This window comes from Apteryx mantelli, chromosome Z (assembly GCF_036417845.1).
Source record: "Apteryx mantelli isolate bAptMan1 chromosome Z, bAptMan1.hap1, whole genome shotgun sequence".
Classification (NCBI taxonomy): Eukaryota; Metazoa; Chordata; class Aves; order Apterygiformes; family Apterygidae; genus Apteryx; species Apteryx mantelli.
In genome coordinates this window covers 84775412-84800685 of record NC_090020.1, presented here as the reverse complement: position 1 = coordinate 84800685, position 25274 = coordinate 84775412, and the positions used below count along the sequence as shown (strand labels likewise).

The following is a 25274-nucleotide window of genomic DNA, read 5'->3' as shown; positions in this document are numbered from 1 at the left end:
GTGTCTCCACTGTGGGTGTGTCCGGAGGATTTCCTTCCGCTTCTGGCTTTGGGTTTGAAGATGAACCCAAACTGATTTATGCAGTAAAGAGCAGCTGCCGTGCCGGGCTCCTGCGGACGGGCATTGCAAACCCTGATGGACAGCAAACACCTGAGACGACCTCCGTCGGCTCTCAGCAGCGGTGTGGCCCCTGCTCTTAATAAAAGCCTCGTTTCTAAAGGCGAAGGCTCTCGGTCGCGTTCACGTTCCCGCGCTGGGATGTCTCCTACCTGCCGGCCGGGCGAGGGCTGGGACCTGGGAGCGGGACACGGGCAGCCTCCTGGCCTGGACCGCGCAGCTCGAGCCCTTCCAGTGTGGGGCGGCAGAAGAGTCTATAAAACCCTGTCTGGGACATCCCCGCTTGCCGCGTCCGGGTGGGAGGACTTTCCTAGGCAAAACCTAGGGATGTCCCCGATTCGCAGTGCCGTCCGTCGCCGCGTCTGCGTCGCAGCCCCATTCTCTGTGTTGCGGGTCGAGGACTGACCTTTCCTTAATGCAAAGGCTGCCGGTGGGCGGTTAGCTCAAACCAGTGCGAGTAGCTCTTCGAGGTGTCCTTCCTCTGTATAGACTATAGACTTTTTTTTATTTTTAGCCTTAAGCAATGCCTTTAGATGCTGAAATCCCAGAACTGCCTTTCCGGAAGCTGCTTTCCGGATCGATGCATGTGGAAACTCCAGCGACTGCCTTCTTCCCCATGCGTGCTTTTGAATACTGGGCATACCGTGACTTTCTTAAAGACGCTGGAGTGCTTTGGGTGATACTACAACCACCCCGGTCACGAAGGGGGCTCGTTACCACCCCGCGGCCGCCGCAGAAAGTCCCGCTTAGCAGCAGCCTTGCTAGATGTTGCAGCTGCCTTTCGCTCTGGCCAGACCCCTGCGCTGGTGCCGTTTTGCAAATGTCTCTAATGCGAATGTCTCTAACGGAGGGAGCCGCCGGCGGAGATCCTGGTGCTAGTTTTCAGGAGTTTGGGTCATCCCAACTATGGCTGTAAGCAAAGAAGCTGTGCCTAATTTGGATGCAATTTTTAAGTTGGATGCATTTGTCTTAATTATCAGTCTTGGCTAGAAAACTCTCCGTAGCCCGATGCTGTTTGTGTGCATCTCGCAGCCTTAGCAGCGTTTGCATATACCAACAGCTAATATTGCTCCTGCCTTTGTGAATATTAACATTTCCAGGCAAAATCATTTTTCTAAACCTACGTTAATGATGACACGTATCTCGAGCTTCCCCCAGCAAGCACGTGGGGCGCGGGAGCTCCCTTCGAAGCGAGGCAGTCGGCGGTGCCTCCTGCTGCCTCGCTGCCCGGCGCCCGGGACGGCGGTGGGAGGGCCGGGTGAGGGGCTCGGAGGCACGCTGGGAACCGCTCTCCGAAAAACGTGAACGCCGCCGGGAATCTGCTCGGCTGGGAGCGCGCCGACGTTGCGTTTTGCACCCAAATGTTATGCTTGGCTTAATTGTTTAGGAAGAAAACGCAGTCATCTCGAGCTCAGAAGGAATTAAGGTATACGCGCTCGATAGTGGAGGGGATCAATAGCAGGTTGTTGGAGCACGTTGGTGTTTTTGTTGAAAATGTCATAGTGGTATATGGTGATTTTTTTTTTTCCTTGAATTTTTTGTTTTGTTTTGGTTTTTTTGCTTGCATTCAATGGGAGTTTGCGTTGAAAGCCAGGCAAAGTGCAGGAAACTTAATTCACTCTTATTTAAGAGCACACGCTATGGCGTCCTTGCAGCTTCTCCCACCAGCTCTGACGTTGCGGCAACTCATACCGAACGTGGAAATGTGCTCCTTCCCGGAGCTGGCCACGCGGGGAGAATTGGGGGGAGCGATCCTCGGAAGAGCGAGCTCCCCTCGCTGCCAGACCCCCTTCCCCGCGCCCCAGCCGGCTCGGCATCTCCCTGTCGGTTTGGGGAATACGAGGTGGCGTGAATCTGATGTGGGAGACGGTATCATTGCTGTAGACGTTTAACCACGTATGGGAATATATGTGAAAATACTGATCTTCGTTTAATTGCGTAGAGGGGGCCTGCAGCCGGAAAAGCCGGGCAACGGTTGGGAATGTGCAGAGCTTCCCTTCTCCCTTTGGGGTTTTGGCTGTTATGGGATGTTTTGCAGTTGCGTGTTATTTGCCTTTGCTTTGGTAGCATCCAGAGTGAATTCAGCATTCATAAAGCGGTGCTAAAAGGGGAGGAGGAGGAGGGAGACACGCGAATGTGAAGGATTATTGCACGGTGCAAACGGTTAACGAGAAAATAGATCAGCTTATGGCAGCTTCTCTCCTCTGCCGCACCAGGGACGAGAAGAACCAGTCCATCATCGTAAGCGGCGAGTCGGGCGCCGGCAAGACGGTCTCGGCCAAGTACGCCATGCGCTTCTTCGCGACCGTCGGCGGCTCCGCCAGCGAGACCAACATCGAAGCCAAAGTGCTCGCCTCGAGCCCCATCATGGAGGTAAAACCCGCCCGGGAAACCTGCGTCCTTCCCTTCGCCCGGCTTGCAGTGGTCTTATCTCCTTCATCTTCCTCCTCTTGCCACCTCGTAGCACTTCCTCATCTTTTGTGCATTTCGTATGCATGAAATAAGAGGGGAAAAAAGGGGTTGTTTGGTTAATTTGTTTGAAATCTCTCAATGCAGCCCTGTTTTTTGGTACTTCTCTGTGGCTGTTATAAAGCATACAAGCAGACTGTCCGGCGGCTTTGCTCCGGCTTGGGCGGTGAGGCTGGACCCTGGCGCCCACGGGGCGCTCCGCATCCGCTCCCGTCTCTCCGCATCCACCTCTGAGATCTCCTTCCCGGGTGCCGAGAATGAATCGCTGCCCTCTGCCAACTCCGAGTGCGGTTTGCACCGCCGAGAGGGTTAAGTACTGCCTACGTGGCAAAACCCGCTTTGCACCACCGCGCTGTGACTATGTGTTGAAAGTAAGCGTCCAAGTGCCTAAATCCCGTTTTCCAAACAGTGCTTGGACTCCAAAGTCTTGCTTGCAAAATATCCAAGTCAGTATGGAAATAAGACTTGGGCCTCTTCAAGGTGAGAAAAGCCCTTCATGCTTCTGCACTTCCATTTTTAAAGGCCGGATGTACCAGCATTGCTCTAATTGAGCATAGCATCCTCTTTTTTTGGCTTAGTCTGTAGGCAGGCTTCCTAGTGCGGCACCTCGTAGGGTTGGCGCTTCCCTGTTCTGCCTGCTGTGCCTCTCTGGGGTCTAGTTACAGCACCTTGTGGGGGAACTGGGAACACTTAAAAGAATGCAATGAACAACTTGTGATGTGGTAGGAGCCCGTAATTTTATTGCCATCTTGCTTTTCTTTCCTATGTTTGGTTCTGGATGTAATTTATAAGTATTTTGAGCCAGGGAAGCTGTCTTTACTGGAAAGAGCTGAGAACATGGTCAATGGATGACCTGGTTTGCAAAGCAAACCCGAGGTCTGGTTGGTTGGTCGGTCAGCCCGAGGTCTGGTTGGTTGGTTAGTCTTATCTTGTCTGCGTCCATGTAGGGATCTGGAAGGAAGGCTCACATTCACCCTCTTCTGTCCTTTTTTGATGGTTTCTCTCTCCCGCTTTGAGAGGTGCCGAGTGGTTTTCCTGGACAGCCGTTCCTGCTGTCGCCTCCGCTGTGCCCAGAGTGAAGTGCGAGCACTACGAGACCTCCTGCAGCTGATTGCCCCTTTCCCACGTTCCCTCCGGCAGAGCCGCCGGTGTTGACTGTGTCACTATTTCTCCGTCCCTCCAGCTCAGGTGCCAGCAGTGGAGATTTTTCATGGTGCTGCCTGAAGCTGGGGCTCTCGGGGATTACATCTTAATGGCAGATTTTTAATTCAGGAGAGCTTGGCTTTGGAAGAGATTGGAATTAGTGAACCATGTATCATCTGCCAGATGTACAGGGATAAATCCTCCAAATATACAGGCTGGACAGATGTGGATGGGGGGAGAAGGGGAAAGCAGGGAACGAGGAGTGGCGGGAGAGGGGTCTCTTCGCTGCCCTCTCTGCAGGGATGAAGCCTGCTGCCCAGCCCCGGCTCCTCCGAGGTTTATTCCCAGGGCACTCCCAAAGAAGTCCAGCATCGCTGTGCGGCAGCGTCTGCGTCGCAGATGGGCAATGGGCTTCATTGCTCCTGGGCATTAGGAGTGGGAACCTCTGTTTGCCGCCGCGTGTTGCGTCCCCGTTGGTGTCCCCTATAAATGCCCATGCTGGTTATAGCAGAATAGGGTGCAACGCACGTCTGAACGTGTGCGTAGATATTGCTGCAATATCTATCTAAAATATTGCTGCACCTCCCTCCGGGGAGATGCTCTTTGCAGCAAGTTGCCCAAATCCTTCCTCCTAGCTCTTGTGCATCACGGGGAGTGCCAGCAGCTGCGCTTGGTGGGGTATCAGTCCTGCTCGGGTCAGGTTGATCCCATGGGATGTTGGTGACCTGCTTATTGAAAGCATGATGTTTCCAGAATTTCTGTGGAAGAAAAATCCATGGAAGCAGTATCCGTTCAGTAACGGCATCCTCTCCAATGTTGCGTGGCTGCCCTGCCGTCATCAGGGCTTGGGTTCTGCCTTTGCCCATCCGGGACGGGGGTTTTCTCCAATCCTCCCATAACTATTTATGTAACAGGGATTTATTTATTTATTTGGCTACGGAAAGCTAAATCTCTGTTTTGTAGGTGATGTGCAAACCTGGGAAAAGGGCCGCCTTTCTTTTTTTAATGTCTAATTCTGTTTCATGCAGGCAATTGGAAATGCTAAAACAACAAGGAATGACAACAGCAGCCGCTTTGGGAAATATATTCAGATTGGCTTTGATAAAAGATACCATATCATTGGTGCCAACATGAGGACCTATCTATTGGAAAAATCAAGAGTTGTGTTCCAGGTGAGGAGATGTGCTTTTTCTTTCTTTCTTTCTGACTCTCTGCTTTTGGAATTTAATAGTCTGGGTCTTTTCTTTGGATTAGAAGAAAAATCCCCTTGCTGAAGAAAACTTTGCTTGCGTGTTGGCTTTGGAGTCTAAATTAAACTCTGAGATATCAGCAAAAAACGATCCCTCTTATGTTTTTTAACTCTTCCTGAAGCATTTGGTATTTCATATAATTCCTTCTTTCAAATGCATTAGTTACCTGAGCTCCATAGTTTTGCAGATAACCCCATGTGTCGGGTCAAGTGCATCTGAGAAACCGGTCTGGTTTTTCCCCCCGTTCTTTCATCCCCACGCCTGCCCAGCAGCCACTCTGTGACTTGGTTATACGGGATTAATGCAAGGCATCGCTTCCTGGCTTGTATTCCTGCAGGCAGATGCATCGCGTAACGTTCATAAACGTGTCGGTCCTGCTGATAATCTCACGCTTTCTCATATTGAAGGTCAACTTAAAAACAAGCTTAACCGTGCTGCTAGGCAACAGATCTTCTTTAAAAAGAAACACATGGGTGAATAACAAATATGTTCCCTGCCATGTGTGTGGGCCAAAATGCAAATATATAAGGCTGAGATTCTATGGCTTTGTGCATTAAATTGAAAATGCATGGCAGCTTGCTGGTGTTTAAAGACTCATTGCACGCTCTGAAGCAAGTTGTAGCTTTCCTGGTGGATCAAGCTTTTTTTTTCTGTACGGTGGGACTCAGTCCTTGGCAGTTTTTCCTGATGATCCCCATGCTGGGCTGAATGATCACTTTAGTTGGCTTATTCCAGAGGGATGAGCATCTATTGGACTTGCTAACTGGCCTCCACGACTTGGACTTGGGTTGTTCCCTCAATTAATTTGTGTCTCCCCTGTCAGGCGGAGGACGAGAGGAACTACCACATCTTCTACCAGCTTTGTGCCTCAGCAAGTCTTCCAGAATTTAAAGACCTTGCGCTAAGTAAGTACTGCTGCGTCCCCGGGGGCCGTGAGACGCGCCGGCCTGCTGCCTGGTTGTGGTGGCAACAGGAGAACGTAGTGGGGCTGGAAATGTATTTCACTGAATAGGTCGCGTGTGCCGGCTCGGTGTGAAGGCGGATGGGCTTGGAGGGCTTGTTCGTGCAGGTGATGCCCGTGTTTGCTTGCGCCGTCTCAAGAGCCTCTTAGCTGAGGCTTGTTGCACCAAATGCATGGAGAAGTTGCGTTGCGCTAGGTAGTGCTGCTGGGCTCCTGCAGATGCGAGACCCAGAAGGGGTAGCAGCTCATTGCATGAGGTTGTCCACGGTTGGGGAAGAGAAGAAGCCTTGCATTTTTTTTGTAGAAACTGCTTGCAAAAACATGGAGAAGCAATGCACTGTGGTAGGTGCTAGCAGATGCAGGTGGACCATGGGTTAACGTTGTGTGAATCTTGCATGAAGATCGGTATTTTAAAGGAAGCATGACTGTGGGTTGACCTGGTCAGTCTTTTGGCAGGAGCAGTTTTGTCCTTTGAATCTATTATCCTTTTAGATTTGCTGTCTTTGGTTAATTCCTGGGACGCATCCTGATTCTTTTTTTTCCGGGATTTGTAGCAAAACCTCTGAATAAGCACTTGCGCCTGGGGTTGCAGAGAAATGGTGTAATTAATTTTTGATCTTGACTATTTGCTGTTGCTTAAAAAGAGTAGTGAGGCTTAAAACATGCTTCTAAGTGTTTAAAATGATGCACAGGGCTGTTAAAGTGACCAAGGCAAACGGACAGTCGTTCCATCACAAAAACAGGATTTTCACATTACCATGAAAAAGCTTGGGTGAGGTGTGTGAGTTGTTAATGATCATATGGAAATCTTTCTACACTTTTGCTAATGTGTTTTGCAGGCTGGGCAGAAATAAGCCTGCAAGGACTAAGGAATTTGCTGAGAAACAATATTAAATCAGCAGAGAGACTTTTGGTTACTGAGTAATTCTCTGCTAACGACTTTCTGGGCGACCTTAGGCACATTGGGTGCATTTGCCAAGTGCCGGTAAACCTTTGAAATGGAAGCGCTCCTGGTCTTGTTCTGGTTTTTTTATGGGGAAGGTGTGAGCCGTAATGAGATGAGGATCATAAAGTTCTTATCACCCCCTTGGCTGATTAAGTGAAACAGCGAATGTCTCTTTTTCCTGGTGGTGATCTTCATTGGTTTAGAAAGGTGGCAAAATAACAAACCTCTCACCGTGGCTTCCCAGCTGCGGTTGCAGAGCCGGTGACGTAACCCTGTGTTTGGTCCCCGCTGCAAGCTCACGCAACCCAAAAGGCCACCGCTGCGCCCTAAGAGCACCTCTGAGAGTTTCTGCCAGGAGGTTGCGTGGCTCACTTTAACGAGAATATCCTGAACGCTGGCATCCTAAAATAGGAAATAAATGACTTCAAACTGTGAAATGAATTGATTTGGTAGAACTCCAGCTGTGCAACCACCTTTCTTCCTTTGAGGAGCATGTGGATCTGTGGAGATTTAAGTCCTTCTAAACCTGGCTCGTGAAAAGCCTAGTTTCTGCTAGTAGTGACTGATCGTATTGAAGGTTGAGAGAGTTCCTCGTCTCCCGATGCGTTGCCCAGGACATCTTTAGGCTCTTATGACTGTGGCTTTCAGCTTCAGCATCCGAAGGGAGAATGCGTGATGGCAGCAGCTGGCGGCGCAGGAGGTGGTGGGACTGATGGTGAGGCCACAAGGCGTTTCCCTGGAGGGGAAGCTGCCTTGCCTCGTTTCTGCTCAAAATTTCATGGTGCCAGTGCCTGTGGTCATCAGCTGTGCTTTCCCGGGGCGCTCCTTCGTTTACTGTATCATGGCAAGCCCAAGTACGTGCTCGGACCGCTTTTTTGCGTGATGCTGAGCTGGTGTGTTTAGTTAAAACAGAACAATTGAAAAAGAAGCAATCCTGTCAAAATTAAAGCTGTCTTTTTTGCGTTTCCTACATCATCACCTTGCAGCCACTTGGAAATATCTCCCTGAACTTTGTTCCTGGCTGTTGCGATTTGCTCTGCTGCGGCACTTTGTGTACGGCTCGGGTGGCAGCGTGTGGCCGTGCCCTCCGGCTTGGTGGCCTGGTTTCTGGTGGCACGGAGCAGTCCAGAGCTGCCTGGACTGGAGATGGTGATTCCTGAGCTCAGAGCGGTTTTGTTCTCGGGTGAACCCTGCTCTGCACCGACTTGTTGAATTAATAGCGTCGGGCAGTTTTGTGCACGTGCACGCGCGCGCGTACAACTCTTTCTTTTTTTTTAAGGGGTTTCTCGTTATGAACTTTGCATCAGATTTCCTAGTTTATGCCTCAAGAGGGCTAGCTGGAACCCCAACGTGCTTCCTCATGTGAGCTCTCCCTCACCTACGTGTCAACCATGGCTTGACAGGTCTTACGCAACGCAAGGAGTATCTTGATGTAAAAATCCGCCTCTCTTAAACAGAGAGCAGGATGCCTATTTTCCCATCCCCAAAGCAGGAGCTGTTGCTCCTCCTTCGGGTCTTGCACATAGAAAGAATTGTTGTTCCGTACTATACTGCAAAATGCTGGAAACCAAGCAGGAGCTCTAACCTTGAGTCCTGCAAAGCCAACCCGACGCGTCTTTTCCTTCGCTTTCTTTGAATATGAAATTCCCGTTGATCCTTGCAATGAAGGAAACGTGCCCAAAAGTTTAATTTTAAACGAGGAAGCAAACATGTGATTTGACCCATGGGAGTCCACCTGCTACCCAGCGCCCCTTCCAACTGCGATGTCCAACTCGGAAACGTCTGGGCGCTGGCACAGAGCAGTAACATGCTTAACGGGGTAGCAGTGAATCCTTGCATGGCTACTAAAATCATCGCACCCCTTTTGAAAGACAAATATTGAAGTAGCTTATAACGGAGAGGGCCGCGAGCTGTGCCCTGGGCACGCAGCGAGGAGATCAGAGTGGGAACGGCCCAACGGAGCGATGCCTTGGTGTCTGCCGCGCGGGGCTCCGCATTGGAGCGGTGGCAGCAAATAGCGGCTTGAAATTTGGCTTCAAATAAGCAGCACCCTCCAAAAGGAGCAGCTTTTTTGCAACCTCGGTTATTTGGGATATTTAAGGTCAGGTTGGGCAAAGCCCTGCCGAACCGGGACAGTTCGGAGCCGGGGTGGCGGTCGGCTCGCTGACCCCAATCCATGTTTTCTGTCCCCGGTTTCCGACGCTCTGGCAGCGAGCGGAGTTTGGGTAGCGAAACCCCTCGATCCCTGGGGGTTATGCGCTTAAAAAAGAAGTAAATGTTTTTCTCGCGGCTTGAAAGCGCAGCTAATGTAAAAGCCTGCGGGGGGGCTGCGAAGGGACGGGGCCCTTCTGGTGGCAACGCGAGTCGGAAAAGTGCAGACTGCGGCGATTTTAAAGGTTACCAGCAGCCTGATGGGACTGCATGGGTTTTCCTCATTATTTTCATTATACTTCGGGGGGGGAAAAATGTTTATGCATGCTAAAAACTTTCTGGACTTGGCGAGTCCCTGCTATCCCATGGAAGCCGGGACCGGAGCCGCCCCAATAAACCCTCTAATAAACCCTCGGGTGAAGGAGGGGGCGGCTGCCGGCGAAGCTTTTTAAAGTGCTTGTGCTCCCTGCTCTCTCTGTCTATATTTGCTACTGGGTCTCCCCGGCATTTAGCCTGCTGTCATCCTGGAATATCTTGCTTAAAGCACAGGTACCTGCTTGGGTGGTGCAATGCTGACCCTCCTCGCATTGTCCCTATTCCCTTTCCCCTCCTTGGTCAAGGAGAAGCGTTACGTGGGAAGGGTGTTAAAATTTCGTTTTTTTCCGTCATGGGTATGTGTTTACAAAAAAACAAACAAACAAAAAAAACCACGCACCCAACCCCCCAGTTTGAAATAGGAAATAAATGTGGAGAAAAAAACCTTTGCTCCACGTACATACATACATACATACATACATGTATGTATGCATGCATAAAAGCTACTTGCTAAAATTCATTTATATATATATATCCATGCACACACACTTTATGCATATATATACACACTTTTTGCATGTGTATATATGTATATGTGTGTATATATATACATAGATATAAAAGAAATAAATATGTATTTATATGTGTATGTAGAGTTTAGCAGGCAGCTTAAGCACCAGACCAAAGCTTCGATGGAGTGGGACCGATAGAGAGCTTTGCACCCGGTTTGGGCAGAGACTCTCCGTTTGGCGCAGCGTTAACGTTGCGCCGGCTCGCTGACGCCTTCGTCTTGCTCCCTTCTCCCCCAGCGTGTGCCGAAGACTTCTTCTACGCCTCGCAGGGAGGCGACGCGTCCATCGAGGGCGTGGACGACGCCGAGGACCTGGAGAGGACCAGGCGTGCCTTCGACCTGCTCGGTAAGGGCTCTCGCGCCGGCTCCCGGGGCCGGAGCCTCTCGCAACCGGCTTCAGTGTCTTGCTGAACGGCGGCAAGAAGGAGGCGAGTCCAGCCGCTGCTTTGCAGAGCCCAACCGCCAAATCCACCACCGCGGCTATTGAAGCGGAAACGTTTTTTATAGGGGAAATATTTCCCGGAGTTTGTGAACGTTGAGCCCAAGGTGTGTTTTTTAACTCCCAGCGAGTCTCGGCCGGGGAGGAGAAGCATAGCAGCAGATACGATGAGCTCCCGTGGTGGCCTCGGCCGTCACTTCTGCACGGCGGTGCTTGCTGAGGCTGTCCTGAAAGCCACCACGCCGGAGCGGAAATCACCCCCCCCACCAGCGTTTGGCTTAAAAACCAAGGTTTGTGTCGTGCTGTGCAAATCGCCTCTTGGTTGTTCCTGCAGGAGTGAAGGAGTCCCATCAGACCACCATCTTCAGGATCATCGCTGCCATTCTGCACCTGGGCAACTTGGACATCCAAGCTGAACGCGATGGAGACGCCTGTAGTATATCGGTAGGTCGCCGGCAAGGGAGGGGAGAAGCTGCCTGTGCGATTTAGCTTACTCATAAACTGGGCTGGGTTGGATGCCTCGTGCTTCACAGGACCTCAGCACGTATCCGTAGGGAATCCTTTTCCTCCTGGTTTTCTTTGCTTTTTGTTGGAAACCCATCAAGCATTACTTCCCAACCGATTTTTTTTTTTTCCTCCCTGGGAAATAGCGCCCTGTTTCCCATCACTTAGTTTGCCGATTCTTTCCTCGCTTTAAAAAAAGCCACAAATATCACTTACCGCCCTAAGCCCCAGCCTGGCTTTAGCTTTTTCCGCTTTCTTAAAAGATTGGCTGCCCTTAGCGCGTAAAGTACTGGGGGACCTGCGACTGCCAGCAGCGGAAGGTGTTAATTTTCCATGACCACCTTTGCTGCAGGCCAAACTGGCAAGTCTTTCAGTGCCACCAGCATGTGGGGTCCAGCGGGGAGGGGGGAATTTAAGGAAAAATAAGCAAAATGGGTATTTTTGTTGCTGGAGACTGGCTCTGAAACGAGTGAGGCCGCTTTCGGGAATGTGGCCATCAAGTGTTCGAAGGAGTACCGTGCAGATCAATGCGCAACTGCTAAGTACTGCACTTAATTAGTAGGAATAAATAAGACCAAAGATGCCTTAGCAGTGATTTTTCCTGCTTCTGTGCGTTTGTTCGGGGAAAAAAAATAGTGATTATATGGCAAATACTGTCCTATCAATTATTGTTGCCTCCCAGACTGGATCATTTATTCCTAATTAAAATATTAAAATGGGTTCGGCACACACTCCTAGTGTTACCCTTGAGATAATGCAGCATGCAATTAGTTGGATGCTGGGGGTAATTTGCTTGATATTTGGCAACGTGGATATGTAAAGCTGGTCCGCTCCAGCAGCGTTGAGTTCTGTAATGGAGTTCACGTTGTTTAATTACCTTCAAATTTAATTGCGTGGTATTAAATCAATCCTGTGAGGGCTCTGAATCCATGGTCAAAAATGTATTAGAGCAACAAAGCACCCTGGAGGACTTTGAAAATGTGTTTTTTTCCCTATTGCCAAGTCCATCCCCTTTTCCACACAAATACATATCTAGCTGGAAACAACTTACTTCCTTTTGATATGTTATTACGCTGGCAAAAGGGAGGCTGATTTCTCGTTGTCCAAAAGAAGGTGCCCGCTCTCTTAAGGCGGTAGCCTCAGGAGTGCCTTGTCTGATGTTGTATAAGGAAAAAAATACGCCGAAGGAAACTAAGTTCACTTTTCATTTTATTGGTTACGTGAAACACAGCCCCGTCTGATAACACGCGCTTTGCAGCTTGGTTATTCAAGGCGGGTGGCGTTATGCTGTAGAAGGGGGAGTGCGATGGCAGGCTGACTTTGTGTTCAGCTTCTGTTGGTCTTGGTCTACTTCTGCTTGGTGCTGAAAATAGCAATTCTGGAGCAAAGACGCCAGAGAGCTGAACCCGCCCCTTAGTGGCTTTTGATGCTTGTGTTAACACGGTGGAGGCTGTAGCTGCGGCATCTTGGCCATCCTGGTTATCTCGTCGTGCAAGCTGAGATGGGAAGGGTTTTGGGGAACTCCCTTGGGAGGGGAGCCACGTTCTCCAGGAGTACACGGTGTCACCACGGGAGCGGGAACAAAGCCACCAGTGCTCTTTCCCGGTGACGCTTACCATACAGATCTACTCTTATGAAGATTGAGATGTTAAAGATAGCCAGGGCATAGCAAAGCCGTGCAGCGTCACTGCTCAGTGTTAGGCGTGAGCCATTTCACCTATTTCCCCGGAGACTGGTGGGGTTGGATGGCAGTGGTGGGAAGGGGAGCGATTTTTGACGTGCCCTGCAAGCGTCAGAGAGTGCCTGCTGAGCTCATTTCTCGTTGTACCCCTCGCAGAGCACGGATGAGCACCTGAACACCTTCTGCGGCTTGCTGGGTGTGGAACATGGCCAGATGCAGCACTGGCTCTGCCACCGGAAGCTGGTCACCACGGCCGAGACCTACGTGAAGAGCATGTCCCTTCAGCAGGTGCTCAACGCCAGGGACGCCCTGGCGAAGCACATCTACGCCCAGCTCTTCAACTGGATCGTGCAGCACATCAACAAAGCCCTGCACACCACTGTCAAGCAGCACTCCTTCATCGGCGTGCTCGATATCTATGGGTAGGGATGCTCTTGCTTTTTTAAGGTGGTTATGGGAGACCTCTTCAATTTGTTTCACCCTTCTAGCAGAGCGCCCCTGATCTCCCCAAGTGTCTACGTTGAGCTGTACATGCGGCTGTTCCTGATGGCTTCTGGTAGGGGTGGGAATAATAGAAAAAGCGACCTTCTGACATGGGCTGGGGAAAGTCTCTTCGCCTCCTGCAAATAGGGGCCAGACCTGCCCCAAACCCTCAAACTCAAACATGAGTTTTCTTAGTCTGAAGCATCTTCCATTGCCAGAATTGTTTATCCCTGTAAACATGACTATTCCCACTCCCTTTGCTGGAGAAAAGGAAAGAGGCCTCCTGGTTTGGGGATTTTTCCCTCCCTCCACACCATATCTTTTCTGTCTCTTTGGGGAGCAAGGAAAGGGGAGAAGTGGGACAGCAGTGACTGTGCATGCTCCCTCAATATATGAAGATACTCGTTCCTGTTTCAGTGGAGGCGAGGTGGGATGGACCAGTTGCAGCTGCTCTGGGAACTGCTCCTGGAGCTAGTACGGTTGCTGTGCTTTCTCAATCCCAGATCATGTGTAGGTGCCAGTTCCTTGCAAGATCTGTCAAATGTAGGTAAAGTTCAGCATGAGATCCTGCCTAAGCAGCTCTGGGTCCGCTGCAGAAAGCTTTTACAGCTGTAATACCCGCTCGGTTACTGGGATTGGATCTCGATGTTCGCTCGTGCGTGCAACCTCCCGTGGGGTTTCTGCAAGCCCTGCCGGTTGGGCTGACGGTTGTAGCATCCCGTTGAACAGCACCAACCCCCATTCAGTGCTGGTGCATCAGTATAGTCCTGCTGACTCGTCTCCATCAGCAACTGCTGCCATGCTGCAAGGTTTCCTGGAAAACTCTTATCAAGTAGGATAGGAATATGATCCTGTTTGGGCTGGGATGCCAACAGGACAGCTTGGGATGGTGCGTTTGCTGGCAGAGGTTTGCATGTGTACAGACTCTCCGAGGTAGATGGCCCAGGACCTGGAAGATCTTCAGTCACCAGCTGGAGTTAGCACAGTCTGGGTGGTTGGAAAGCAGGGTGAGATGGAGAAGCTGTTTCAGCCAGTGTCCTTGCCGGCTAGGATGTGGCAAACCAAGCTTGGAGCCGGAGCCGCATGGCTGCAGAGGGGTAGTGTAGGTAGGTGGATGCCCAAATTGGGAAATGGGATGTGCTCTTTCAGCAGTAGCTAAAAGGAGACTGGAGGACAGCGCTCATGAAAGATTAAGCTGGGCATGAAAACCTGTTAGCGTGGAAGAAAAACCTCTCCTAGTCGCAGGTCTCCTCCGCGTATCATGTCAAGCATGTCGGCCAGCAGATAGTGTTACCCCGTGGGTACCGCAGTGTGAGCCGAAGTGAAATTGGGCTGTGCTCAGGCCTGATAATAATTAACAATAATAATTGTTAGCAATAAGAATAAATAACAATATACCAGAGAGACATTGGGTGCTTGCAGCCCTGGGCCTCTGCGGTCCTAGCAAGTAGTCTGGGTCCCAGAATGCGGGTTATCTGGGAACGGAAATGAATTCTGCCAGATCTTGGACTTTTTCCCAATATCCGGTGTTCTTTTTCCTCTCGGAGGGGAACTAAACTAGATGGGCTGGGGTGCTGCCCGGGGTGGTGGAAGAAGGTTGTCCCCGTATGGAGGGTTTGAATGGAGCAGGTACAAGCTGAGGATGCGGAGGCTGTGGGTTTCCAGCACTCAGCATCCGTAATCCGGTGTTAGTTTTGGGAGTGAGAGCATGCAGCATTAAAAGCTTGGTGTGTTTATTGACCCTGCATCATTTATTATAGTTGCAATGTCAGAGAGCTGGCGCAGGCGACCTCTGCGTTGTTGCTTCACAGAGCAAACGTTGTCGGCCCTCTCGCCCGAGGGGTGAGAAGCAGCGCTCCAAAGGCTTATAACGTTGAATTGCAATAAATAATAATCAATAAGTTGAATCAATTATTAACAAAAATAAATAATTGAAGATATTGAACTGTATTCCTCTGCATGAAAGATAGCTCACTCCAATGCGGCCCTCAGTACGTAGTGCCGGTGGTTGTCTGACGCTTGGGGACGTGTCTGTAAGCTCTTTCTGATCGCTGCGTGCTTTGGCGTGCTTCGTTCAGCGCAAAGGAATTGCAGGTCGCTTATCACGGGCCGTTCGGTAGTTCCTTGTGGTTCTTTTGAAGAGCAAATTCCTGCGGACGTTTCTGGACTCGGCAGGGACGGTTTGTTTTCATTCCTCCGCTGTTTGCGGCGTGAAAGGGAGTGTGAACGCCGGGGTAGCCAGCCGTGCACTGAACTTATTTATGAACTTTAAATATTTTAGTATGAGCCCTGGCGCCGCAGCAGATTTGGGATCTGCCAGTCGCACAGCAGAATAAGGAGGAAAGATGAAAATGGAGCAAATAAGCGTGCAAAAATATTAATGGACTTAAATACGGAGCTGGATTCGGCATGAGGGGAAGGGTGGGCGAGCCGTGTATTTTCTTGCACCAAGATATAGGGGGATGCTTTGAAACTAATTGAAAGAAAATGGCCATTTATTTGCTTTTTCCCACTAGGATATTGTCTTAGCACCTTCTCGGAGTCGGGATGCGCGCAGAGCAGGCGCAACGAACTGCTCTCCCCGTTAGCAGATAGCATGGGAATAGTTCCCTTAATTAGCCAGTTTGCATCGTCTCTCTAGGAGCTGACCTCTTGCAGTGGCTGATCAGAAAACAACAACATTTCGATGCTCGAAAGCAAAGCTTTCCTTTTCCTGTTACTTCCCAGCTACTTACTGACGTGGCCGTGTTAACTGGAAGCTCCTCTCCTGTTTTTCTCCCTTCCTGGGTCTGAGAGAGGAAAAACTAGCTTAAATTTGGTGAATGCAGCAGCTCCGGCCTCAGCTGACGCCTCCCGAGAGGGTCCATAAGTTGTAGCGTGTGTTCCTAAAGTGTAAAAACTGCAAGACATGGGTAACAGCCAGGGGGTAACCCGAAAGTACTAAAAACACTGATTTGGGGAGGAAAAAAAAAGTGCTTCGTTTGTTTAGTGCCGTGAGGCTGTTCTTACAGCACCCGTTACCCAACCAAAGCGCTGTGCGCTTGTCGTTGCAGCAGCTTATTCGTTTGGTGGAGGGGACTTCGCCCTGTCTTTCCTTAGTTTAATCCTCATAGTCGTTTGTCAAAAGACTTTTTTTAAATTTATTTTTATTTTTTTTCTTCCCCCTTCCCAACCATGCCTTAAAACTAGAACTATTAATGATAGGAGTAAAGAGCCACCCTCGGTGCCTCCGCTTGTCCCTGCAGCCCCGGCCACCCCGGTGGCCCCGCTGGGCTCACCCCAGGCTGTCCCCGTCCCCCCGGCGAAAAGGGGGTTGTGCTGGCACCGGCCTCAAAGTCCCTTCAAGGAACGCGTTGGAATTGGAGCTAAAAGCACCATTTTTTCCTCTGCTTTCAGCAAGTCGCTTGCTCGTGTGCATCTGGGTTTTTTTCTGCTTTCGGGGATGCAATGCAGAGGCTGTAATTACGAATTTTTCTGCTCTACTGAATTGCATTAAAAATAATGTTTTTTTTTTTTGTTGTTGTTGTTTTTAAAGAAGCAGCTGGTGTTTGACCATCGCTTTTGCAGTGAATATACGTGCCCTTAATATTTAATGGTGTTTTTCCGCAAGAGGGGTTGTTACATTTCTTGTCCTAGGCAGCACTACCGTCTAATGTGCAAGCAGCTCCGGTTGTACGAAATATCGGACTTGCGCTTATCAGAACAGACTTCTTGAATCCCTTGAGTTGTGGAAAGGAGGGATACAGATTTGGGGTGCGAGGAATAAAGCGTAGATCTGGGATAGAAGGAATTTAGCGAGACCGAATAACTGATGTTTCCTGTCATGTAGATGACACCATCGCAGGGTGAAGTAGATTTTTTTTTATAAGCGGCAACCCTTAATGCCGATTTATTCATTGCTTTGCAGGTTTGAAACCTTTGAAGTGAATAGCTTTGAACAGTTTTGTATCAACTACGCCAACGAAAAGCTCCAGCAGCAATTCAACTCGGTAAGGTGAACTTGGAAACGCGCCATGAAACTTAGAAAACTCGTCGAGGCCAGATTCTTGTACGTCCGCTTTGCGCTTAACGGCACTGGTCTGCAGCCTGGCCGGCATGAGCACACTAAATACTCAGGCCAAGTTGGAAACGATGCTTGGTTTACTTATAAAATTGATCCTGGGAGCAGGTTTACAAATGGTTTATGCAAAGCCCCACTGATGTTTTTGAGTAAATCAGAAGTTTGCCGGCTTTGTTTTGCACGGTTTCGTTCCTAAGCTGAGGTCAACCTGGCAGGTGGTTGTGCCGAGTCCTGCTTTTCCTTGTGCGATAAAGCACAAGTGAAAACCTGCTAATTAAGTGTGGCTTAAATTCTGGATTAAATGGCAGGGCCATATACACTCCTTTTTTACTTTGACACGTGACACAATAAGTTCTTCTATTTTATTAGGTATAATCACTTACCTGGACTGCAAATGAAATCATTAAGGGGTCATCTTCTGCTCTTGTTGTAGACAGGGAAAGACTTGCTATTAATTTCAGGATTTGAGGGAGAATCTGTTAAATTGGAGCAGCTAAGTACTGCAGGGGAGTTTGGCGCTTTGAAACTGTATCCTATGCCTGGCACAAACGTTTGCGATATCTCTTAATACATCATATCACCGCTTGTAAAATTGAAAAGTAAGTGATGGGCTGTATTTGCACTATGCGTATCTTACTTAATATGTCCAACTATCACTTCTAAAGCTTATAAATTCAAACTCAGAGATGACATGTTTGAAGAGATTTTAAAAAGCCATCTTTTGAAGAAAAAAGTGCACTTGAAAAATCCTTTTTTGATATGCTTAGAGTATCTCAGAAATAGCCAAAGACAATTTATCTGCCTGGGCATAGGTTTGAGATATATGAGCCATAGAAAGAGCCTTTTTTTTATATTATTATTACTATTTTTAGAAAAGTAAGAATCTGCAATAGAGATGATCGCAAATTGGTTATGGTACTGATGGTGCATCTCCCCTAGGAAGATCGCGCACTTTGCAAAGCTGTGCTCACCCGTCGGGACGCACGCGCTCGACGTGGCCTGGCTTTGCGCTAGTGAACCTGCTGCGGGTCCCTCATTTAATCAGGGGAGCCCTGAAGGGGAGAGGGATTTTTAGTAGCCCCAGATGTATCTCATGGCCATTCAGAGCATGGCTTTCGCTTAGATGCAGTGACAGCTTCAGCAGTGTTTTAGTGAAAGTCATTTAAAGCAAAGATTTTTTTTTTTTTCCTTGTCTCATGGTTTCCTAGTGTAATGTTTTTACTTTCCTTGCCAGAAGCTAGACTCTGTAAGCGGCAAAGCCTGTACAAAGCACCTAAAATTTCTGTGACTTCTTGACGTACTGTGGGAAAACCATACATGTACTAATGAGTAAACGGGGCTGGCGCTGGGCTGCTTCGAGGCGGAGGTCAATAACTGTGTTGTTTTTCTCATCTCAGCACGTGTTCAAGCTGGAACAAGAGGAGTACATGAAGGAAGAAATCCCATGGACTCTTATAGACTTCTATGATAACCAGCCCTGCATAGACCTTATAGAAGCGAAACTTGGTATCTTGGACCTGCTGGATGAAGAGTGCAAGGTAAAGAAAACCGCTCGCCTTTTTGCTGGCATCTTAATTTTTCTAAAAGGTTAAAGAATGGGTTGTCCTTCAGCACGCAGACCTTTGCCTGCAGTAGCTCATACGAGGGTAAAGGACATGTGTTGCTTGGGTGCTCAGGGCTAGGGCAGGCTGTTGGTCGTTGCTTTGCTTCAGGACCATTGAGAGCCTCTTTGGCAGAAGTTTGCTACCACCTTGTAAACCGGGAATCCTGTTCATACCGCGTAATACCAGCGCTTGTGTTTCTGGCCTGGCTGCACTTAGGGATAGCTTGTGCTTGTGACTTTCAGTTCCTTCAACATGATCCAGGAGCTGGCGTTCCTCCCTGCCTCAGCCCTTGTTTTGTCCCAGGGAAATCTGAATCTTCCTGCTGGAGTTATTTGGGGTGAAGTCAACTACATTTAGTGTAAAGCTTTCAGATGTTGGAATTTATGCTTCTGTGGCACTCGGCATATGGAAAAAGTGTGCCCAGGAGGGTCTTCTGGTTGGTTAACCTTGCTGTGTCGAGCTGTGCCACAGGCCTGTAGCGAGAAACGTGTCTCCTTGGGGAATGGCTGCGTTCTGGAGCGGTGAAAATCTGGCCTGGGCTGTGATGAGTAATGAGGGAATTGACCACCCTACAAGGATTTAAGTTGTTGATGACGAACTCACATTGACTTCAGTCCATAGTTTTGTAGAGGACCGAAATCAGATGTCCCCTTGGCTCCTTTGGTGTAGAGAAACAGGAGCCGGTGATGACCTTCTGTAGAAGTGTCCTCACTGTGGTGTCTTCCCGTTTAGTAACTAATTCAGCGTTCTTTCGTTGGGCTTCGGAATCAAGTCCTCCCTTCTCTTTTCTTGGTCTGTAGTTCTGAAACCATAGAGACAGGGTTTGGTTTTGTTTGGGAGTTTTTTGGTTGTTTTTTCTTAATTAAAGGTCAGACAAATTATATTAGAAAACTTGGGGACATTTAAAAATATATATTGGTTGTTTTTTTTTCATTTGTTAAGGCAAGTCTGTAATTTTGGGACAGTAGATTGCAATGCTTACCACCTGTTTCTCATACCAGCTTCAATTAATTCAGGCTTACAAGTTTACAAGAAATGCCAGAACTGCATACCTGCATGGTAATCCAGAAGAGAGGTTGAACTCTTCCTTGTTCGGTCATAAATTACCAAATGCATCTAGGAACAAGATGTGCTAGGTGGGAGATTCTTCTGGGAAGCTGGGACACCTGGTCTTTGGCATGGGGAGTAGGGGGAAGGGCAAGAGCCTTTAGGTACAGTTGTGATAGTGGAGGGAGGACTTTCAGGCCCTTTGACATAAAAATGCTAGAACACATTAGCTAGAAGTTGATGTTAGGCAAATTCAACCGTGAAATAAGCCTTTTTTAATGCTGAGAACAGCTTGGTGGGAAGAGGCAGTTGACCGCCTTTGCGCTGGATGCAGTTGCCTTGTGGAGTCATGTGTACCGAGCTGGGGAGGGCTGCATTCGTTTTGCTCCCAACAGTTCCTCAGGCCGGTTTGGCCATGGTGTGCTCAATAAGTTGTTGTCTCTTTGGGAAGAATCTCCATTGAGTCTTAGATACATTCTGGGGCAGGAAATGTCCTGCCAGTTTGGGATGGCTTTGAGGGTTTGTAGGCGAACGCAGGAGGGGTGAAGCATGGGGTGGTGCCTGGACGCAGGTGAGGAAGGGGTCTCACCGCTGAATGGCCAAGGTCATCAGAGGGGCCCAACAGGTCCTTGTTGGCCTGCTGAGATCCATGGGCATTGAACAAACCCAGTGGCCCAAGGGCAGGTGTGTCATGTTGCATCAGAGGGAAAGGTTTGGGGTTCATTATTTAGACTTTGGTCCCTGTTGGGGTTTAACGAGATGTGTGACCTGTACTTGTCTGTGAAAGGAAGGTGACCTGTTAAGTGACTACTCTTCGCAGTTTGACAGTCCCCAGACGCAGCTGGCCTGTCTTCAGCCTGCAGGTCCTGCACAGGCTCTGCCCGTGGCTGAGGAAAGCACCTAAAAAAATTGCAGTTGAGGTCTTCTAGAGGCTCAGCTAGCAGGAACAGCTAAAAGCATATGCACGGTAGAGAAAAAGCTTCAGCCTTCGTCCCAGCTTGTCTTATCCTGTCTGTTACAGTTTCTGAACATGACTGACTTAAATTATGTTTAATTTGCTCTCATTTTTAACACCCCTAAAATAGCATCTTACCCAGCGCTGGCTCAGGAGGTCAGAAATTTTTGCTTGATATTTGGCCCCATTTCATTTTTTCTCTGCGCTGTTAAGCCTGTTAAGTTCCTCAAGCTTGAGGTAGCTCCTAGGTATCGAGAGGACCAGAAGGAAAGTTTCCCTGGTGACGTATTGTCTGATAACTCCCTTTGCTCTTCTCGAAAGCGCCCGGTGCCGGTTGCTCCTGGTGACGGGATGTTGCATTAGATGGAGCACTGCTCTCATCTAGGAGGCAGTTCTCCTCCTCCTAGAAAATAATGACAACGTGCGCTGTGTAACCGCGCTGAGAAGGGAGACTTGGCTGTAAATACCTCTCTAACTGCTAGTACTTTTTAATCTGCGCGTTTTTGTCGAAGAAGCTGGAGCACAGGAGCTGTCCCCCCACATCAGTTGCCAGTTGTCTCGGTGGCGCCTGTCACCGGGGAATGCTGCGATTAGTCACCGGCTCCTTTATGAGCCCTCAAATTGGCTCTTTTGTGATAACCTGCGGGCAGGCTGCAGCTTTATGAAAATTTCGGTAAGCCTGTCAAGTGCAAGCACCGGTGTGTCCGCATGGAAACCTTCACACCCACGTTGCCGGTGGTGGTCCTTCCCCCACCGAGGTGGCTCTGCGGGCCACCTCGCTGGCGGTGGCGCGGTGGAGGGCGAGCCGCTCCGCCGGACCCCGCGGCGGGCGTACAGCAGGGCGGTTGGCACGCCGTCTCGCTAGCGCGGAGCGCGGTGGGGAAGCGTGCTTGGGGACCGAGGTGACGGCGGTGGGGTTCGGCCAACATAACGAAACGTGGGTGACACAGCCTCCGCGTTGGCCCTCAAGTCATCGCTTCACAGGGTGGATATTTTTTTAATTTTTCATGGGAGGTTGGGGGTGTTCAGGATAGGCTGAAGCCGTTTGGCTAACAGAGGTCATAGACCTTCAGTGCTTAATGAGCGTCTTGCCACAGAATTTAGAGAAGAAGGGGACCAGGCAGGACAGAAATGAGAATCGGCAATGAAAGAGAGCTTTTGAATAGAAACTGGAGTTTGAAGGACTAAAGCTGTCTCTTGAAAGCAAACCATAAAACCTGTAGCTCTGAGAGAAGAGGGCTTTAAGATCTGTTTATATTCTTTGGGTTTACCTAGACAGCTTTCAGATCTTCAGAGTTAAGAGCTGTCATAGAGTTAAGGCTGGAGGGGGCCTCGTTTGGTCCAACCTCCCGTTACATCCCTGATCTGCACAAGGAGCCTTATAATCTTTGTGGAACTGTGACCCTGCACCTTCTGCTAAGTTTCCTTGGAGTCCTCAAAAGACACTGTCACAGTCTTCCCCATTTCCCATGCTGGAGGATCATCTACCTGGATCTAGGGCTTCTAGGACCTCTTGGCTTTGCTTTGGCCTAAAAAGAGGCCAGAGGAACAGGAAGAGTGATGTCCCATCAACAGAAAGTGGCCTTGCAGTAGCCTTGTGAGCCAAGGCCAGCACAACAGGTACAGAAAGTTACCCATGGGATTTAGGAAGTCCTATAGGACAAGTCGATGAGCCTTGAAGTGGAGAGAAGGGAGGGAAAGGCATCTAGGAGGAACTCCCTCCCTGCCTGTGAGCTGTGAAGTGTGGAGGAAATCATTGTGCAGCCAACAGTGATGGTGGGAAATAATTTGGAATAAGAGCAAAGCTTTCAAGGAGAGATAGGAGAACCAATATAAAGACCATCAGCAGAGATGGACAGTAAGGAGAGAGACAGTCTTCCAAAAATCCAGTCCTGGCAAGTTGGGAGGTCATGTAGAAGACATGCTTGTATATCTGGGATGTGAGGAGGCTTTTGAGCATGCTTGGCCTTGTTACAAAGGGTAAAGAATGACTTTGGCGATGGAGTCTGCAGAGTTCCCTGGAGGACACTGAGGGTGGAGGGAATATGTGAAGAGCGACTCCGGTACTCTGCAGAGGAGGAGCTAGACTGGGCTGGTGTTCAGGAGACTGAAATCACCCTTGAAGGAACTTGAAAATTCTTTAAGAAATGTAGTGATGTCTCTGTATCAAAGCTGGATGCAGTTTTCTGCTTTTCTACCCGAAACCACCTGCTCTGCATGAGTGCTGTTCATCTTCCATACCGTTCCCAAAGGTCATTCGGGAGTAAAGACTGAAGCTGCTATGAATATCCAGCTTTCTCTGTAAGGGGTCCTGCTGCCCAGCTGCTTCCTTGCTTTTGATTATGCTGTTGGGATGGGAGCGGAAATGGAAAAGAATTATGATTAAAAGCGTTCCGTTAGCGTGAAGCACATCTAAAAGGGTTTGACCAGCAAAGGGCTGTTCTGAAGGACTGATGTGCCCATCGTGACATCTTTGTCCAATTATTTATTATGAATGTCGGGGAATTTCTGTTCACTGAGGTGTGATGTGACTCTGAGGCTGTCAAAGGAGGATTTGTCTGATCAAGCTTGTTGAACTCCCCAGTGATCTCATACTCTCTTGTGGGTTCTTGTTGTGTTTTACAGCATGTTACCACCGTGTTATGCTGCTGATATGGCACATGCATTTTCCCACGCTGTTCAAAAGATGCTCTTTAACCTTTCCCGCATCCTTCTGTCGTGCTCCAGAAACACTGAAGCCTGTTTCTAGCAGCCTAGGTTTCAGTCCCACTTGTCTCTCCGTGCATCGCTGTGAACTTTGATATCCAAACAAATGCATTTGCCTTGTCTTGATTTTTTTTATTTTGTTGTTCATCAGAATTGAGCATGTCATCCTGCAGCACCATGCCGTTCTGTCGGGGGCATTTCTGTTCAACGAGCGGCCGTGGGAAGGGGGAGAGGGGCTGCACCACTGGCATTCTCTATCGGCAGACCATCATTATCTCTAACGTGAGGGCAAAATAACCTTGTCTGTGTCACGCTGTCGGGTTGTATGACTCAAGTTGGGCGCATCGCTTCCTGCGGAAGGTTGCTCTGGAGGGCTTTTAGCTCAGCAGGTTTGGGTGGACCTTTGCTAACCGTCCTTTTTCTATAACTGTGGGCAGCATCTCATCCTTTAGCCCAAATACTTCCTGAACGGCTCCTTGACTACATGGGTCTTTTGGGGTTTTGTGGGGTTTTTTGGATCTGGGGATGCTTCTGATACAAAAGCAGTGGCCTCAACTTTGGGGACTGATCCTGGCCATAGTGAGCAGCTCTGGTTTCTGGTGCAGTAGCGTGCAGAGGACCATGTGTAACGAAGGAGAGTGAAGACGAGCATTACGGCGCCAAGCTGGTTTATGCAGAACGACAGACGGACGAGGACCGTCAGGGCAGCGGGGACAGGAGCAGGACCAGTGACGTCATGTAAATCACTCCTCTAAGGTTATTCCTATTCAGAGATTTCCATACAATACCTGCAAGGCACCATGGTGCCTTCCACCTCCTCTTCCTCCTCCTCCCCTCCCAAAAAAGTCTTGCACTGATGGGACATTCTCCAAATAACTTTCTCAGTGGCTTTGAAGGCTTTAAGCTGCCAAGCAAATGCTGAAAGCTGTTATAATGGTGCAGTTAATGGCCTGTTAGTTCTTATCCTCGGGACTGGGTCCCTCTCAGATGCTTCCCAGGCAGCTATAAAAATACTCGAGCTGTGCGCCGGTGTGCAGGGAGCCACGCGGGGCGGCAGGAGCGGCGCCTTTGAAGCTCAGCTCCCAGATAAGCAGGTTCTTCTGCAGAGTGGCTGGCCTGAAAGAGAGTTGCTGCGGGATAAATCTGCTTTGCGCGGCGCGGGGAGCCTCGGGGGCTCGGGGTGGCTGTGCCGCAGTCGGCAGAGGGGACCTTCCTCCTGGGGATGCGGGGAGCACGTGGATGGGAGCTCCGCCGCTCCCAGCACTTGTCCAGTTTGTATCCGAAAGAGAAGTTGAACCTCCTGTCGTGATCATTCATCAGTAATATTGTATATAATTATATAAAAAAAATCCTGTCTTGGTGTAACTCTGGAGTTTAAGTATGCACATATATCTTGCATAAGTATAGTATGTATAGGAACACAGTATGTTTCTGCTGGTGCCTAACACTTCCATCCCGTTTGTAGCTTGGGTGGTTTCATGCCTTAGGTAGGACAAGAGACCTCAGGTTCCCCATGTGGGTTTCCCATATGCTGCTATGCAACTATATGTTCTCTTACAACATAATTAAACAAATTCATTTTTTTTTCTTATTCTTGGCAATGCAACACGTTAACTTTAGGGAAGAAGTTTGCAGTCATTTACTGGGTGAAAACTTGGTGCTGGCCCAGGGAAAACTGAGCTAAAATGTTTTGGTCCCCAAAAAACTGCTTTAAAAATGTGATGTGTGTGCCTAGCAATTAATGCAACTTAAGCACAAAAATACTTTTTTTTTTTTTTTTTCCTCCCTTCTTCTTTTTTTCCTGCAAGAGCTATCTGGCTGTTGGAGTAGTACCAGCACTCAGATCTTTTTCACTGGAAGTGAAATTTTACT

At 49.1% G+C, this 25274-nt stretch overlaps 1 protein-coding gene across 1 annotated transcript in view; it reads left to right on the top strand.

Moving 5' to 3' along the window:
- The window catches only part of MYO5B (myosin VB), a 118415-nt gene that overhangs the window by 27501 nt on the left and 65640 nt on the right, over nt 1–25274 (top strand). Inside the window, exons 5-12 of the mRNA XM_067316697.1 lie at nt 2334–2490; nt 4758–4901; nt 5803–5884; nt 10162–10269; nt 10697–10806; nt 12704–12969; nt 16938–17019; nt 18488–18628. Of these exons, the coding sequence (XP_067172798.1) occupies nt 2334–2490; nt 4758–4901; nt 5803–5884; nt 10162–10269; nt 10697–10806; nt 12704–12969; nt 16938–17019; nt 18488–18628 (1090 nt within the window). The remainder of the gene's footprint in view (nt 1–2333; nt 2491–4757; nt 4902–5802; nt 5885–10161; nt 10270–10696; nt 10807–12703; nt 12970–16937; nt 17020–18487; nt 18629–25274) is intronic.